This window comes from Oratosquilla oratoria, chromosome 30 (assembly GCF_046742065.1).
Source record: "Oratosquilla oratoria isolate Oo_2021 chromosome 30, ASM4674206v1, whole genome shotgun sequence".
NCBI lineage: Eukaryota > Metazoa > Arthropoda > Malacostraca > Stomatopoda > Squillidae > Oratosquilla > Oratosquilla oratoria.
The window spans coordinates 22,946,979-22,964,478 of record NC_134806.1 but is presented as its reverse complement, the minus strand read 5'-3'; the positions used below and the strand labels follow the sequence as shown (position 1 = coordinate 22,964,478).

The 17,500-nt window shown below is 35.7% G+C and overlaps 1 protein-coding gene across 1 annotated transcript in view; it reads right to left on the bottom strand.

Annotated features, from left to right (window-relative positions):
• LOC143041048 (nephrin-like) overlaps positions 1-17,500 on the bottom strand; it is a 570,810-nt gene that overhangs the window by 475,268 nt on the left and 78,042 nt on the right. Inside the window, exon 2 of the mRNA XM_076212666.1 lies at positions 14,594-14,757. Coding sequence (XP_076068781.1) covers positions 14,594-14,757 — 164 coding nt within the window. The remainder of the gene's footprint in view (positions 1-14,593; positions 14,758-17,500) is intronic.

Sequence of the window (17,500 nt, the reverse complement as noted above, 5' to 3'; positions counted from 1 at the left end):
CTGCAACCACTCCCTCCACCGCGACCCGCAGGGAAACCGGGCTCACTCAACCACCTCCCTCCCTCATCCACCCCATCCGCCGTCAACCTCCACCCGAGACATCAGTGGACCGGAGAATCTATATACTCAACAAAATCCGACAACAACCACCACCTCCTTGAAAGTTCAGTCAGTCACCATCTGACAGTGAACACAGGATATAGTCCAGAGAGGATTATCAGCCTATGAACCCGCTAAAAATCATTATATACATATATATTTTAATATAACATGTATACACATAACTACACAAACATGCACGCAATATAAATGGAAAGTTACAAACAACCCAATCTATGAAAACCATATTCACAAAATCCCAAATACCAATAGAAACCAAGAAATTATTTTACATTTTAACCAATAGAGATATACCAACAAGAATTAAATATACAAGTACATACAAACAAATAAACACATAAATCAAACAATAAGTGCATACACATACAGAAAAAAATATATTAAACAGATTCTGCATACTAAGACGTAAAGTAATTCACCGCTAATTCTTCAAATCAAAAGCACCCAACAGAATCAACTTAATAAAATGTAAAGCAATAAATACACGTATATGTGAATACAGAACCACATCTTCAAATTTACAAAGATCTACCAAAATATATGTACATGTCAGCTGACAGCTGATACAAATAAACAATTACAAATAAACAAACAAATACTAAAAATAGAGATAGTTATATTCATAACACCAAACATCATATAAACATATAAAGTCTCGGATATATAGAGATCAATTATTACATACCAAACATCTCCTAGTGCATTTTTGACACAATATACTTACGAGATTTTTTCAAACTTATTCTATATAATATCAAAGACAGTACACCTCTCAAATACAAGCTATAATATCACACATGCCATCATGTACTCAAATAATAAACCCATATATAACAACTCAATATCACATTAACCTTAAACTAAATCAGACTAACTCACACCCAACAAAATGTTCAGCTCAGCATATTCTACACACACTCCAAACCACCCCTCTCGCCCTAAGGAAACCTCACAAACTATCACTTAAAGCCAACACATGATAAAATAACACAAACCAAGGAAAACACAACGACAAATCCCACAATGAACAAAACCAACACATAAAACCATGCAGCTTCAATAATTATTCCACCCAAGAACCGCAAGGCGTTGTGCATTTCGATAGGTAGTAACGATCACTTACCAAAACCTATTCTATCTATACATTTTTTTTTTTTACTTCAGATCTTGATGACCCAGGAGTAATACAAAATTATATCAAACTCAAAACTATACTAACTCCATCAGTTGCCAACATAATATAACCATCTCCAACATATTGGTCTAAACTCAACATACAAAAGATTCTCACCCTACCAGCTCAACTCTGAGACGATATAACCCAGACAAATCTAAACAAGATACAAAAAAGTATCACACAAAATTCAAGAAAGACACATCCTCAAGGTAAAAATAACAAAACTTCCTAATCAAAGACAACCAATTATTATTCCATACAATAATCAAAACCCATCTCAAACTTACATTGTTTTTAAACTCAAAGGTTAACTGCACTGAAAAAAGAACAAAGCCCACATATTTCCATAATCAATGTACAAGAGTAATGATAGGAACAGCAGCATCACTTACAAAACTGACAATTTCCCACAAATAATCATTCACAAAACCTCGACGAAACAAATATAAGCAACATTTAATTCATAACATAATGGAGCTAAATAAATAAACTTCCACCACACCAATTAATCAATACACATATATGATAACAAACAGTTGAATCAATTTTATGCAACATTAGAACAGATGTTAAATACTTCTCACAAAAGCAACAGAAAACATAAATAAATGTGTCAACCCATTGGAAATAATCCCAAACTCCTACACTATAGTCCTACTTGAACATTACACAAGATAGGAAACTGATATCACACACAAACAAATATTGATATTTTTATAATGTCTTTATTCATTAAGGGTATGCCTCTAGTAAAAGTGTACCCAATTCTCAGTGAACAAAAAAAAAAAAAAAAAAAAAAAAAAAAAAAAAAAAAAAAAAAAAAAAAAAAAAAAAAAAAAAAAAAACGGAAACTAAATACCTCATGTAAAAATATCCCCGAATTACAGTGACATATTTCCAATCATTCTCATTGGGAAGAGAATGTACGTGCAAAATGAATATAACTCATCACTCTCATTGGAAAGAGAATGTACGTGCAAAGTGAAAACATTTTCAAGTGCAATTTTTGCATAGCTTTTTGAATACATTCTAAGATATGGTATGCGTGAACTCCTCCCCCTAACTCATAAAAAAAAAAAAAAATACAAGTTAATGTCCCCCACTAACGACATGACACAATATTATATATTTTCCTTGTAAATCTATATACCAAACCCCACAATCACGACCTTAACCAGAGGTATGAGGACGTGCTTCAAAAGCTCGGGGAGGTAATGTAATCATTACTATTAGCTCACGCGCCAAAGCACATAATCCACACACATGCGAGATGGTACTCGTCTTTTCCAAGACCTCCAATCTCGATGACCTTGCATTTCCGCAATCAAAAAAACACATTACTCAAGGAATGCTACCGTATCACAACAACATAACGCCATATCGCTTTCACCCAACAATGAAGTACCTAATGTCACCAGACAGAACCATTGACCCCTTTCTTATATCTACCCCAACTAAATTATCGAAACTTCAATATATACGCCATAACCAACCACAATCACAAATAATACTACAAAACTCATTATTATGCAACTCACACCCGTATAATGTATATTTTATTACAAACACGTTCCCTAGGATGCAACTACACCAAACGCGTTTACCTAAGAGTTTTTTCATTTAATAAACGGTGAGTGCGCTCGCCATAAAAGGGCAGAATAGACAGGCAGCCTAGGTCAGCTACGTAAGAGAGGAGACTGGGGAGACTTTCTCCTTTAGTCTAGGTAGGGGACACATTCCCCGAAGCTGTAAATACTTCAACTACCTGCCGATAAATCGCCAAAATCCAACGAGACTTTACATCATCCGCTAAATCATCTTTTATGTAACAACTTTTTTTTACATGTGTATATACCATATCCAGTATAAACTTATTTCATATATTAAAATTTATTTAAATTTTGGAGCTGTAGTGGACATGATGAAAAATAAAATGGAGTGTTAAATATATATATATATATATATATATATATATATATATGTGTGTGTGTGTGTGTGTGTGTGTGTGTGTGTGTGTGTGTGTGTGTGTGTGTGTGTGTGTGTGTGTGTATATATATATATATATGGACATGATGAAAAATAAGATACATACATACATACATACATATACCAAGGCTTTTTCCCCCTTACTAGGGAGGTAGCCAAAAAGGAAAAGGCATAAAATCATTCCCACCCATTCCATCACCGAAAACACTCCACACCCCTCCACCCTCCCTCCATTTTAGCAGCTCCCAGACGACGGGTCATCCCTGCACCCTGTCCACTGCCCTGGGTCAGAAGCAGTGTCGCAAGACACAGCACATCCACAGCAAGGCCGCTTCATTAAATCGGCGACCCCCCCTCTCCGTCCCCCCATATAAAGGAGAGGACGGGGAGAAATCCCTTCGGGCTGCGTCAAAATTTTGCTCACACACACTACCTCACCCCCCATCCCCCCGTCCATTCCACCTCATGCATCACAACATCTTCCATATACAACCATTCTCCATTCACCCCTGTCTACTGTCCTCTCCCGTCCTTCCTCAACTGACATTCCCCTCTTCCCCAAAGCACCCTTCACCCCATCCATCCATCTCATCCTAGGACGTCTCCTCATGTTCACTCCCTCCACATCTGCCTTTCATGCCTCCTTTACTAGTCTTTCTTCACTCATTCTTTCCATGTGTCCAAACCATCCTAATACTCTTTCATCAACCATATCTCCCAACTTCCTTTCCACCCCTGTTCTCCTCACCTCTTAATTTCTCACTCTATCTAGCCTAGTAACCCCCACCATACTTCTCAGACACTTCATCTCAAACACATTCAAACTCCTTCTCTCTTCCTCTCTTATGTTCTATGTTTCTGCTCCATACAGTGCAGTAAGGGGAAGGTGGGCAGAATATTTGAGGGAGTTGCTAAATGTGAAGGAGTATAGGGGGGGGAAAGATAGCTGCAGTGGGAAATGCTAAGAAAATGACCGAAAAATAAAATGGAATGTTAAATATACATATATATATATATATACATATATATATATATATATATATATGTGTGTGTGTGTGTGTGTGTGTGTGTGTGTGTGTGTGTGTGTGTGTGTGTGTGTGTGTGTGTGTGTGTGTGTGTGTGTGTGTGTGTATATTCTTATCCTAGAGTTAAAAAACACTCAGGTGTGAAGGTAATCTGTGATCACTGTGTCGACAAATAATGTCGAAAATAATACAATTAAAATATACAATAATATTGATGACACATCGAAAGGTATCTAGATAGAGAAATGACAATTAAACTATTGACAAAATCCTAATGGCAAAACCAAATAATAAGACACAATTTTGATAACACAGAGCAATAGTGTCTAAAAGGTTAGGAGGAAACGTGACAGCGTTAATAGGAATAAAAGTGAAAAATTAATAAGAATGGTATATATATATAAATAAATAAATATATATATATATGTGTTTACACATATATATATATACATATATATATATATATATATATATATATATATATATATATATATATATATGTATGTATGTATGTATACAGTATATGCTAATGTATGCTAATGTCTGTATCCTTAGGTACAATTAAGAGTATGTCATCAACATATCTAAACCATTTATTATTCCTACCCATTATTGTCATGTATTCATCTGTTTCGAGTATTTCAATGTATAAATTTGCTAACACTGCAGAAAGGGGACTACCCATGGCGATGCCAGAATGTTGTCTGTATTCGATATTGTTAAAAGTTAAAGCGTCAAATCCTACACAAAGAGAAATTAATTCGAGGTAATCTTTTTTGGGGACAACATTCTGGCCTCGCCATGGGTAGTCCCCTTTCTGCAGTGTTAGCAAATTTATACATGGAAATACTCGAAACAGATGAATACATGACAATAATGGGTAGGAATAATAAATGGTTTAGATATGTTGATGACATACTCGTAATTGTACCTAAGGATACAGACATTAGCAACAAACTCAGGAGATTAAACAGTGTAAATGAAAATATACAATTTACTGCAGAAAATGAAAATAACGGAAAATTACCTTTCTTAGACACAATTATCCATAGAATAGATAAAAATGTGAAATTTTCAGTATACCGGAAACCCACCAATAAAGAAGACTATATACACATCTATTCAGGACATAATGACAGAACTAAAACAGATATTATAATAGGTTTCTTCCTCAGAGCATTTCGTATATGTAGTAAAGAATTTCTAGATCTTGAATTACAACATATTACTGAGACTTTCATCAAACTCAAATATCCAAAAGGTCTCTTATGTAGGTTGAAAAAGAAAGCCAAAGAAATAATTAACAAAAGTAAAGATGAAAATAAAAATAAGAATGATAATAAATGTAATAATGAAACCAGATATATCACAGTACCAAACTCTAATGTCAATTCATACCTAGACACTTTTCTCCTAAATGCGGGCATCAAAATAGCCAGGACGTCAAGTAACAAAGTAGGACATTTGGTAACACGTAGCTACAATAATCCCACTAACGAAAACAGCGTTGGTTATAAAATCCCGTGTAAAAGTTGTCCCTCTTCATATTTTGGTGAATCTGGTCGCGGACTTAATAAAAGGATAAATGAACATAAAAATGACGTAAAAGCCCATAAGTCATCTAACTCCATAGTAATGCATGTGGATAAACATAGTCACCTTCCAGACTGGAACAACACAACCGTATTAAATAAAGAATCATCCAAGAAAATAAGGAAGACAATTGAGGCAGCATATATCAACACTAGTAACAACATTAACCATAGAGAAGGCTTTATATGTTTAGCAAAAGCCACAACTTATTAATAATAAAAGAATACGCAAATAAAATAACAAGCTCTCCGAAGCGTCCCATGAGATGACCCGTCTGTGTATAAAATATCCTATTACGTTTGAGTTGTTAGCTTTGTGATCAAGACCCTGCGGGTCGAAACGTTAAAGCGTGAAATTCTCCCATTACTCCTCGTCTACTTCTTTCACCTTCAGTCTTATATATATATATATATATATATATATATATATATATATATATATATGTATATATATATATATATATATACTGGCCAAATTACCCGAGCGTTGCTGCGAGTTCTTGAATAAACCCTAACCTAACCATACCCCACCTACCTTTAGCAATAATTTTATATGAAATATAGCTTTAAACACTCCCCCTCCCAGGGATGGAAACCCTAGTTTGAAAATACATGCATACACAAACACAAATATCATATGTACACATTCTTTTGCGTGCGTGTATATGTGCATTTGCGTGTGTGGATTGACAATAAATGTTTACAGCTAAAAGGTGAAGAAGTGTATGTAGTTTATCTATCTTCAGAATATATATGGTTATAGGGGCTTATCTGCAAAAAGGTGAGAGGAGTTTGTGAGCAATCTATTTCCGCCCGCACTAAAATTAAATGAAAGTAACCAATATTTCAACATTTGGTAAAATTATACAATCATTTTACATTTACATTCTTTCTTCTTGCTAAAGCTATCACGGTTTGTGAGAACATTAATTTCGCAAATATAAATCAGATTTATGGACACATACAATGGTTTGTTTAATCATATTAATTCTTATGTCACAAAAAATGCTACGCGACTTAAGGGGATACTACAGTAGTGTCGTGTTCCCACACCATAAACCACCTAACTTTAACCTTTAACAACCAACTTTTTTTTTTTTTTTTTTTTTTTTTTTAATATAGTTATCCAAGTACCTGGAGTGATAGGGTATCAGAATATGTATGGTTATGGGGGTCTATCTCTAAAGGATTACAAAGGATTCCAAAGGCAGAGCATGCCGACAGGAGACCTTTTGGTTCATATCTAGGTCGGATGCGAAAAATCCTAATAATAATAATAAATAAATAAATAAAAATTATAATAATGTAAGTATCAAATAAAATACATAAATAAAGGCATAGGCACAGTCAAACAGCAAACAAATAGGTAAATAGTAAATAATAATAAATTGACATATAACTAATAATAAATGAGAATCAAACAGACAAATGATAACAAAACAAAAACAAATAATATAAGATAAATAATAATCATTACAGCATCTTGCATAGGTGTTTATCTAAATTATTTTTAAAGCTTCGAACTGAACTACATTGCACTGCCTCTGCAGGAAGTTTATTCCGTTCATTAACTACACGGTTGGCGAAGTTGTTTCTACCCACTTCAAAATGGAATCTATTTACGGACAGTTTGAGACCATTGTTTCTTGTCTGATTCTCATTCAGTGTGAAAATTCTGCCACTTTTGATGTTGTTAATTCCCTTTAGAATGTTAAAAAACCTGTATCAATTACTTCTGAGTCTACGCTTTTTTAGGGAAAACAGATTCACATGTTTTAGTCGATCTTCGTATGATCTATTTTTGACATTTGGAATCAGTTTTGCGACTCACCGTTGTACTTTTTCCAATCTGTCAATGTCTTCAATGAGATTCGGTGACCATACGGAAACAGCATATTCCAAATGTGGACGAACTAACGATTTATATAGCTTGTTAATGAGTGATGGACTTTTGAATTCAAAAGATTGCACAATCAGACCTAGAATCTTATTTACCTTCTCAGAGGCTGAAATACACTGCTTGGATGATTTGAGATCGTTACTGATAATTACGCCGAGATCTTTTTCACTGTTCACTTTTGTTAACGAATTTCCAAATAACTTGTAATCGTATTTACTCCTATTTTTACCTATGTGCATTACCTTGCATTTACCTGTGTTAAATTTCATTAGCCTCTTTTCAGACCATTGCTGTAATTTATCTAAATCTTCTTGAATATCTAACTGATTTAAGTGATCATTTGCTATTCCGCACAGTTTTGTATCATCAGCAAATTTGGAAACAGTAGATTTTAGCCCATGGTCTATATCATTTATATACACCATGAATAGAAGTGGCCCAAGAACGGAACCCTGAGGAACTCCACTTGTAATATTTTTCCGTTTAAAACAACTCTCTGTTTTCGATCATTTAACCAATTACTAGTCCAGCTTAATAGGCTATCACTTATTCCGTGTGAAGCTAATTTAGTAAGTAGTCTTTCGTGGAGGACGGTATCAAAAGCTTTTGCAAAGTCTAGATACATTAAATCTATATTGTTTCTTTTGTCATAACTCGAGATAACTGTGTCGTAGAATTCGAGTAAGTTATTCACGCAAGAACGTTTCCGTCTGAAACCATGCTGGCTATCATTTATCAAACGTTTACTTTCTACATGATGTTCGATAGCATCTCTGATGATAGTTTCCATTATTTTTCCTACGATTGAAGTCAAACTTATAGGCGTATAGTTATCAGGTCTCTTTTTGTCAACTTTTTTTAATATGGGAGTAACGTTAGCTAGCTTCCATTCTCTTGGGACATCTCCGAATATGATGGATTTGTTGAAAATCATTTCTAATGGAACAGCAATCTCATTTTTCATTTCCTTTAAGATTCTTGGATGCCAACCGTCAGGCCCTGGTGTTTTATTGACTTTGAGTTTGTCTATACACCTTTTAATTTTTTCTTTTGTTATATTTACCGTAGTGAGTAAGTTTACCCTAGACTTTTCACAGGTTTCAGTTTGGAGCTCACTTTAAGGTGTTTCGTTTACGAATACTGAGCTAAAATAATTGTTTAAAATATTACACATTCCTTCATCTGAATATTCAAGTTGACCGTCAGCAGATAATAGTGGACTAATGTGATTCCTAACAACCTTTTTATCTCTAATATAACTGTAAAATTCTTTGGGATTCTCTTTGGATTTATCAGCGATGTTCATTTCGTATTGTCGTTTTCTTTTTCTTATTGTCTTTTTTAAATTTCTCTGTATTGATACATAACTTTCATAGTCATTAGATGCACCCGAGCACTTATATTTCTTATAAGCCTGTCTGTTTTTAGCAATATTTTTTTCAGTTTCTTTGTCGAGCCACTTTGGGCGAGCTTGATTTGGGAGGACGTCTGTCCTTAAAAGGAATGTAAGTATGAATCATCTTAGTGAGCGTATTTTGAAATATTTCCCACATCTGATCCACAGGTCTTAATTTTGCCTCCCAATCTGTAAGCTGAAGCTCCTAACGTAGTCCTATGAACTGAGCTTTACTGTAATCGGGTATTCTAGAAACACAAGTATCTATTCTAAAATTGTTTAGGAGTTTGAATCTAAGTTATGATCGCTATTTGCAACAGTTTCACCGACTTCTACATCAGTTACCATGCTTTCGCGGCTAGTGATCAATAGATCGAGTAAGTTTCTATGTCTTGTGGGCTCTTTTACATGCTGAACTAAGTAATTGTCACCAAGAAAATCAATCAGGCGACTACCTATATGGCCATGTTCAAGGGTCATCCAATCAATGTCAGTAAAATTGATATCACCCATTATCAATAAATCCCGGCTGCAGAAACTAGACAGTTCTTGAAATAATAGTTTGTCGTCTGCTAATAATAAAGTCTTTGGCCTATATATTACACCTACATTCATTTTTTGTCCATTTGTTTGGGTTAACTCAACCCACAAACTATTATATGCATCCTGTTTCACTTTCTCTAAAACACAGGTATGGACATTGTTTTTAACGTACAACAGAACACCCCCACCTTTCTTGTGGTTTCTATCGTCATGAAAGCGTTTAAATCCCGCAATATTTAATTCAGCTTCGAACTCTTTACCATTCAACCATGTCTCGGTTATTCCTACCATATCGAGATTTTCGCTTTTGACATACGCCTGTATTTCTTGAATTTTTTTTCTAATACTACGAGCATTAAAGTACATGGTTTTAAGAAACTCGTGATTATTTCTTTTTGACACGTTTTGAGTTTCAATATCATGTCTTACATTATATTTTATTATTATCAACACCTTGCTCTAAATTATCATTTGGTCCTTCATTGACATTCAATGCCTCATTAATATTTCTCCCATCAAAAGAAATATTTGCCCCATCACGGTTATCTGGTCGCTCACGGTCATTCGACTCTCTTTTGTACACTTTGTCCCCCTACGTCACCTGGATTCACACCGGCCTCCCGTCGTTCATTGAAATTCTGTCTGGCATCCTTTCCTAAAACTATATTTTGTCCTCCAGTGACCTTATATCATTCCGTGTTATTTTTTCCTCCACTATAATTACATCGCATCGTGATATTATGTCTTCCACTGTCATTACATCCCATCGTGATATTTTGGCCTTCATTGACATTCTGTCTGGCATCCCTTCCTAAAATTATATTTTGTCCTCCACTGACATTATATCCTACCGTGATATTTTCTCTAGTATCATTACATTCCATCGTGATATTTTGCCCTCTACTACCATTACATCCCATCGTGATATTTTACCCTCCACTATCATTACATCCTATCGTGATCTTTTGTCCTCCACTGTCATTACACCCCATCGTGACATTTTGTCCTTTGACATTACATCCTAAGGTAACATTTCGTCCTCTACCAACATTGTATCCTAAAATCATATTTTGTCCTATACTGGCATATTGTTCTACATTAATGCTATACTCTACTCTGTTTTCCCAAGTACACTCTATTTCCCCTTCCCTTTGGGCTTCTACCCAAAAAAAAGGAACTAGTTCATTACAAACTCCCACAATGAGGTTTGTAAGAACATCTTTACCTCTGCGGGTAAGGTGGATCCCATCAGAAGCGTAAAGGTCATGGCGCCTAGAAAAGAGAACCAAGGATCAAGAAAGTGGTATCCCAATTGTGTGCACAACTGCGATATCCTATCATTAATCCCTATGGCTCTATTGTACTAACACGAGCCTGCGTAGATCCTCTGGAGGATCCCAAAGACTACGTGACGGCTCCCACGTTCCTTCATCTCCTGAAGGAGGACCTTGTAATTCCGAACAAGTTCCTCTGATCTCACCCTACCTACATCGTTACTCCCCGTATGAACAACCGTAACCGTGTTCGTCCGTCCTTGCTCCCTAGGAGGAGTTCGTGAACAAACAAACAACAAATAAAGAAAGAAAAAAAAAAGAAACAAACAAACAGAGGCTACTACTTTATTATAATATGTAAATATATATATATATATATATATATATATACATATATATATATATAAACATATATAGAAATATGTATATATATATATGTATATATATATATATATATATATATATATATATATATATATATATATATATATGTACAACACTGAATGGGTCCCAGTGATTAGAAATACATTTTTAACAACCACAATGTACTATCATAGTGGAGATGGGTTGAACGCAAAAATTTCATATATGTGTATGTAACTCGAGCATACAAATATATAAGGAATAATGCGCTTAGCTTATATCTCTCTTGATGGCCTAGTTGGAAAGTCACTGTCGCACTTCTTATGAGGATACCCGGTTCGAAACCTGGGTAGTACCACATGTCAATATAATATAATTTGCAGAAAAAAACACTGGTAAATAAGAAACGTAGTCCGAACGTTTTCGTTTATTTAAGACATCATCATTCCTTTGATGATGTCTTAAATAGACGAAAATTTACGGACTACGTTTATTATTTACCAGTGTTTTTTTCTGCATATATATATATATATATATATATATATATATACATATATATATATATATACATATATATACATATATATGTATATATTATAGTAAAGTAGTAGCCTCTGTCTGTCTGCTTGTTTGTTTGATTGTTTGTTTGTCTGTTTGTTTGTTTGATGACGAACTCCGCCTAGGGTTTTGCAGATAGACCCCCATAACCATATTTATTCTAATACCCTATCCCTCCAGGTACTTGGATAACTATATATCATTTAAAAAAAAAATAGGGTTAAGGGTTAAAGTTAGGTGGGTATGGTTAGGTGAGTGATTATTCACGAACTTCTCTTAGGTTTTTGCAGATAGACCCCTATAGCCATATATATTCTGAAACCTTATGATCCAAGGTATTTGGAAAACTATCTTTCATTTGTTTGTCTGGCTGTTTGTTTGTTTATTTGTTTGTTTGTTCAGGAACTCCTCCTAGGGTTTTGAATATAGACCCCCATAACCATGTATATTCTGATACCCTATCATTTCAGGTACTTGGATAACTATATTTCATTTTCAAAAAAATATATATTTTGGTTAGGGTTAAGGGTTAAAGTTAGGTGGGGTATGGTTAGGTTAGCGATTATTCACGAACTCCTCCTAGGTTTTTGTAGATAGACCCCTATAATTATATATATTCTGAAACCTTATAACCCAAGGTACTTGGATTACTATCTTTCATATGTCTGTCAATTTGTTTGTTTGTTTGTTTGTTTGTTTGTTTGTATGTTCACGAACTCCTTCTAGGGTTTTGCAGATAGACCCCCATAACTATATATATTCTGATACCCTATCACTCCAGGTACTTGGATAACTATGTTTCATTTAAAAAATATATATTTTGGTTAAGGTTAAGGGTTAAAGTTAGGTGGGGTATGGTTAGTTTAGGGATGATTCACGAACTCGCAACAACGCGTGGGTAATTTGGCTAGTATATACATATACACAAACACACACACACACACACGCCCACGCACGCACACACACACATACACACACACACACACACACACACAAACATACACACACACACACACACACACACACACACACACACACACACACACACACACACACACACACACACACACACATATATATATATATATATATATATATATATATATATATATATATATATATATATATATATATATATATAAATATGCGTATACTTAGGCAGGAGGTTCTCCCTCTGGAAAAAAATGTTGTATATAATAGCATGATGACAATTTTTTTCCTGTTAACCTGTTCTATACTGCGAACAAGGCGGCGTATTTCAAGAGGTAATCTATGTAGAAGATCAGCAAAGGACATTTCAACATTGAGGTAGGATAATCAAACTAGTAGCTATTACGGTATCAATGTTTCGAAGTTACATAACTTTATTCTCAAGGCAGAATTAATACACACAAAGTTAATTCGTAAATATACAGAAATAGTGTTACATAGAAGGAAAGGTCACAAACAAACAAGTAATATGAAATAAGCACGAACATAGGAGAGGCCGACAAAAGGACCAACCCCCCCCCCCCACACACACACACACTCCCAATAAAAAATGGTCACCCACGCCATAGGGTGGTCAATTGTTTGCCTCGCTGTGGGGTGGAAGGGTAGACATCATCATCATGGAAATGTGCGATCATGGCTTTGGAAGAAGGGAGAATTTGGAGATCTTGAAGATCATTACAGAAACCACCACCAATTCCGACTCACAAGAGAAGACCTCGTAAAGAGCACTTCTATTATTGCCACGGGAAAAGACCACAAAAGAGTTGCGATTCTCGAAGCGTTGGATATCAAACACAGCAACTCCAACATGAATAAGCAGCCTCAAGATCTCCAAATTCTCCCTTCTTCTAAAGCCATGGTCGCACAGTTCCATGTTGATGATGTCTACTCTTCCACCCCAGAGCGCGGTAACCAATTGACCACCCCATGGCGTGGGTAATCATTTGTCATTGCTGGGGTGTGTGTGTGTGTGTGGGGGGGGGTTATCCTTTTGTCGGCCTCTCATACGTTCGTGCTTATTTCATATTATTTGTTTGTTTGTGACCTTTCCTTAGCTCATTCTATGTAACACTATTTCTGTATATTTACGCATTAGCTTTGTATGTAATAATTCTGTCTTGAGAATGAATACATATACATATATATAAACACATACATACTGTAAATATATATATACAAACACATACACACACATAAAAACACACACACATACACACTAACAACAGCAATATTGAAAAACTTTTATGTTTTGTGGTCATGCGAAATAGATACCTGTTTGAAACATTTTGATATGAACAGACAAGCTCGTCATGTCAATTTCAGAGCAACAGAAGTTATGTTTTTGAGAATTCTCTCATGGCTTGTTTCGTCACAATTCCAAATAGTTAGATTTTACAATTACTTAAATGCAAAGAGTATACTTCTCCACACAAATATGACCATGTGCTTATGTACCCATAAAAAATCCTTTGGCGTCCTTACTGCTAATTAGCTCGACTCTCCATACGTCTCTGTACACCGAAGAAACTTTTGTACACAAAACCACACCAGATTTCATGGAAGACTTTGTTTTACACACAGTGAAGTACAATCGACAAACTTCTACACGCAAGAGTAAGAACTAACAGTCTTTAATTAAAACACTGCTTCCAAACAACACACTTACTTGGTCCAGCCTCTCTCCATCCTTCCACCACGTTAAAGTGGGTGTGGGCGTCCCACCGACAGATTGGCAAGTGAGTTCAGTCTGGGCCCCCTCCGTCAAGGGGCCCACTGTCTTCTCCACCTGACGCCCCCTCTCGTCCAGAATGATCGGGGGTCCGGGCGGAACTGTGGGGGGAAAGAAGATGGGCTTGAGTGACATTCAGGTAATTAAGGAAAATGGCAGCGCGTAAAATGACGGCTGTCAGACCCTATTAGCTGAAGGGCAGCACGTAGAGGGGGATGGGGTCGCGGTGGTTGCGGAGTGGACGGGGGGTTGGGGGACATAAAAATATGCAAAAGAAAATTTGGGCTTAGATAATATTTGCTGGATGGGCAAGTGGAGTTGTTATGAATGGTTAGTTCAAGGGAAGGAATGAAATTCAGACGCTCATAATACGTATACTGTAGGATGAGAAAAAATTATTTTCTTTCTTTTTCTTTTTACTTTTCTGTTCTTATTTATCCTTTTCTTTTCATCATTCTTTCTTTCATCTTTTCTTTTTTCTTCTTTCTTCTTCTTTTCTTCATCTTCATCTTCATTTTCATATTCTTCTTCTGTGTGTAAAACAAACACAGGGTTTGGTTCAGGCTAAAGTATGAAGTCGGCAGAACCTCCCGCTGGAACATGGTGGGGTCATTTGCCAAAATTTCCAGAGGTGTCTAGTTTCTTCCAAAGAAAATTCATTCACTCACACATGGCATTTCTTTTCTGAGTCCATAAATTCAAATATGTAAGCACACCTTCTTGTCCTGCACTAGTCTCGTCACTACCAACAGAGGTGTAATAAAGGTAAGTAAACTAGCCGGACTATAGCCAAGAAAAAAATGACACTCGGTGTACCACGAAGATGGACAGAACGGACAGGTTTATAGATTTTTATTTATGAAAGTATTTGTAATGGTAAAACAAATATATTATAAAGATCAATCTTATGCTAAACAAAGAAAATATCATAAGTATACTTATATTTAAGATGGGTTACAGGATGTTTGGCTATCTACATTTTGTATACTCCAGAAATTATCTGTTCCCTCTCAGGGTATTAGGTGCCGCAACATGACCACCTCCAATCAGTCAATAAATCAGTCAATCCGTCAGTGAAAGCAAACTATTTTTACAGCCCTAAAGACTCGCTATAGAATGCATTCAGGCAAACTCACAACTCAAATCCAGTATTTCCATACAGATACAATCTATTTCACACAAGCACAGCCTCCTCCAGGCAAACATACGCCGTGGATAGTTTGCTGATTTCGAAGATATATTTTTCTATAATTTCGTGGTGAAACAATATCCCTCTCCCATTTGCACATATATACCAGTGAGTGTAAACGTGGTAACCAGAATGAACCATTCGGAATTCGTATGGCAACGAAAAGTTTAATATCGAAGTAAAATTTAATGTTTCGAATAAGGCAATTGCATGAGGTTTTCCAACGGCCCCATTGATTTACCTTATATGTGTATCTAGACACATACAGGAGTAAAGGAATGTTGAAGCACTTTGCTTCTATATTCAATTTCCAGACTTTCTTCTGACTCGTGACCCCTTCGTACCAGATATGGTAAAAATTATCTCATTTAGTTACACTACGGTTAAAGACCACAGCATGTGAAGAATGTATCAAGTAAGAACCTTGGGGGACCGGTTAAAACCAGAAAAAAAGGGACCAACGATGGACACCTTGACAAAGGGTGCCTTTGTATTGACGTCTTGGAGAATCATACCCACCATAGCTCTTTTCAAAGCCCATCACCACCTTCACCTCCACCAGCATATCTTTGGGCTAGGTCCATAAGTTTTTCTGTAAGATCATTGGCCATTCTTCCACCACTTTTCCCATGAGTTGGTAATTACTGACTGCTCTTTTCTTCCTACTAGCTTCCGGGGTAGAAACATAATATACACTAACACAACACAGCCGTCTAAAATTTCTTTTCTGGAGAGAATTATGGAAGATCACGTTAAAAAGAATCCCTGAGGCGAAGGTTGAAAGTTTGAACGGTGACAGTGCATGTTTAGGAGATCAAAGAATCTGAAAGGATATGGAAATACCATGCAAATGATTTGTATAAATGCTAGTATAGGGATGGAGATTGGGTGGAAGAGAGGAGGTGGAAGATGGAAAATGGTGAGGAAAAAGGGACGAAACTCCTAAAAATTATGTATTATCTGAGTTAATAGATACTTTGATCAGAAATTTACTCACTTCTACAAATATTATGTAGGAAAACATTGTAACATGTATGAAAGAAAATTCAAAATCAATAAATAACAGGAGCTTACGATTGACATCCAAGAATTTTGAGGGAAAAATTAAATTACCATTCCATTAGAAATAATCTTCAAGAATCACGATCCGTGATGTACCAAGAGAATGAAAGTTAGCAGATGTTATTCCTATATTCAACAAGACAAGAAGCCAATACAATACAGGCCAATTAGCCTGACCTCGATAAAAGAAAAGAGGGAAACAATTATAACAGATACCATAGAATGTAAGTTAGGAAGCAGCTGTCTAATGAATGACAACCAGAACATAGCCACCACATGACAGGAAACGAAACTTACATTTGTCAATGGAAGGCTTTCCTCATAATAGCAAATATACTACAACACCCTGCAATAACCCGCTAGTATCCCATTTACCCCTTTAAGCAGTAATGATTCTACACTAATCCCTGGGTGACAAGATACGAATACCTCTATTATCACTACACAACTTGCTTAAAAAGACTAATAACTAAACTCTAATTACCCTTAAAGTATCTTAACATTATATTTCTGGAAAAGCAAATATGATACTGGGATTGGCAGCACGATCTTGAATTCAGCAGTCGCTAACAAATTACATAGATGACTGGTCC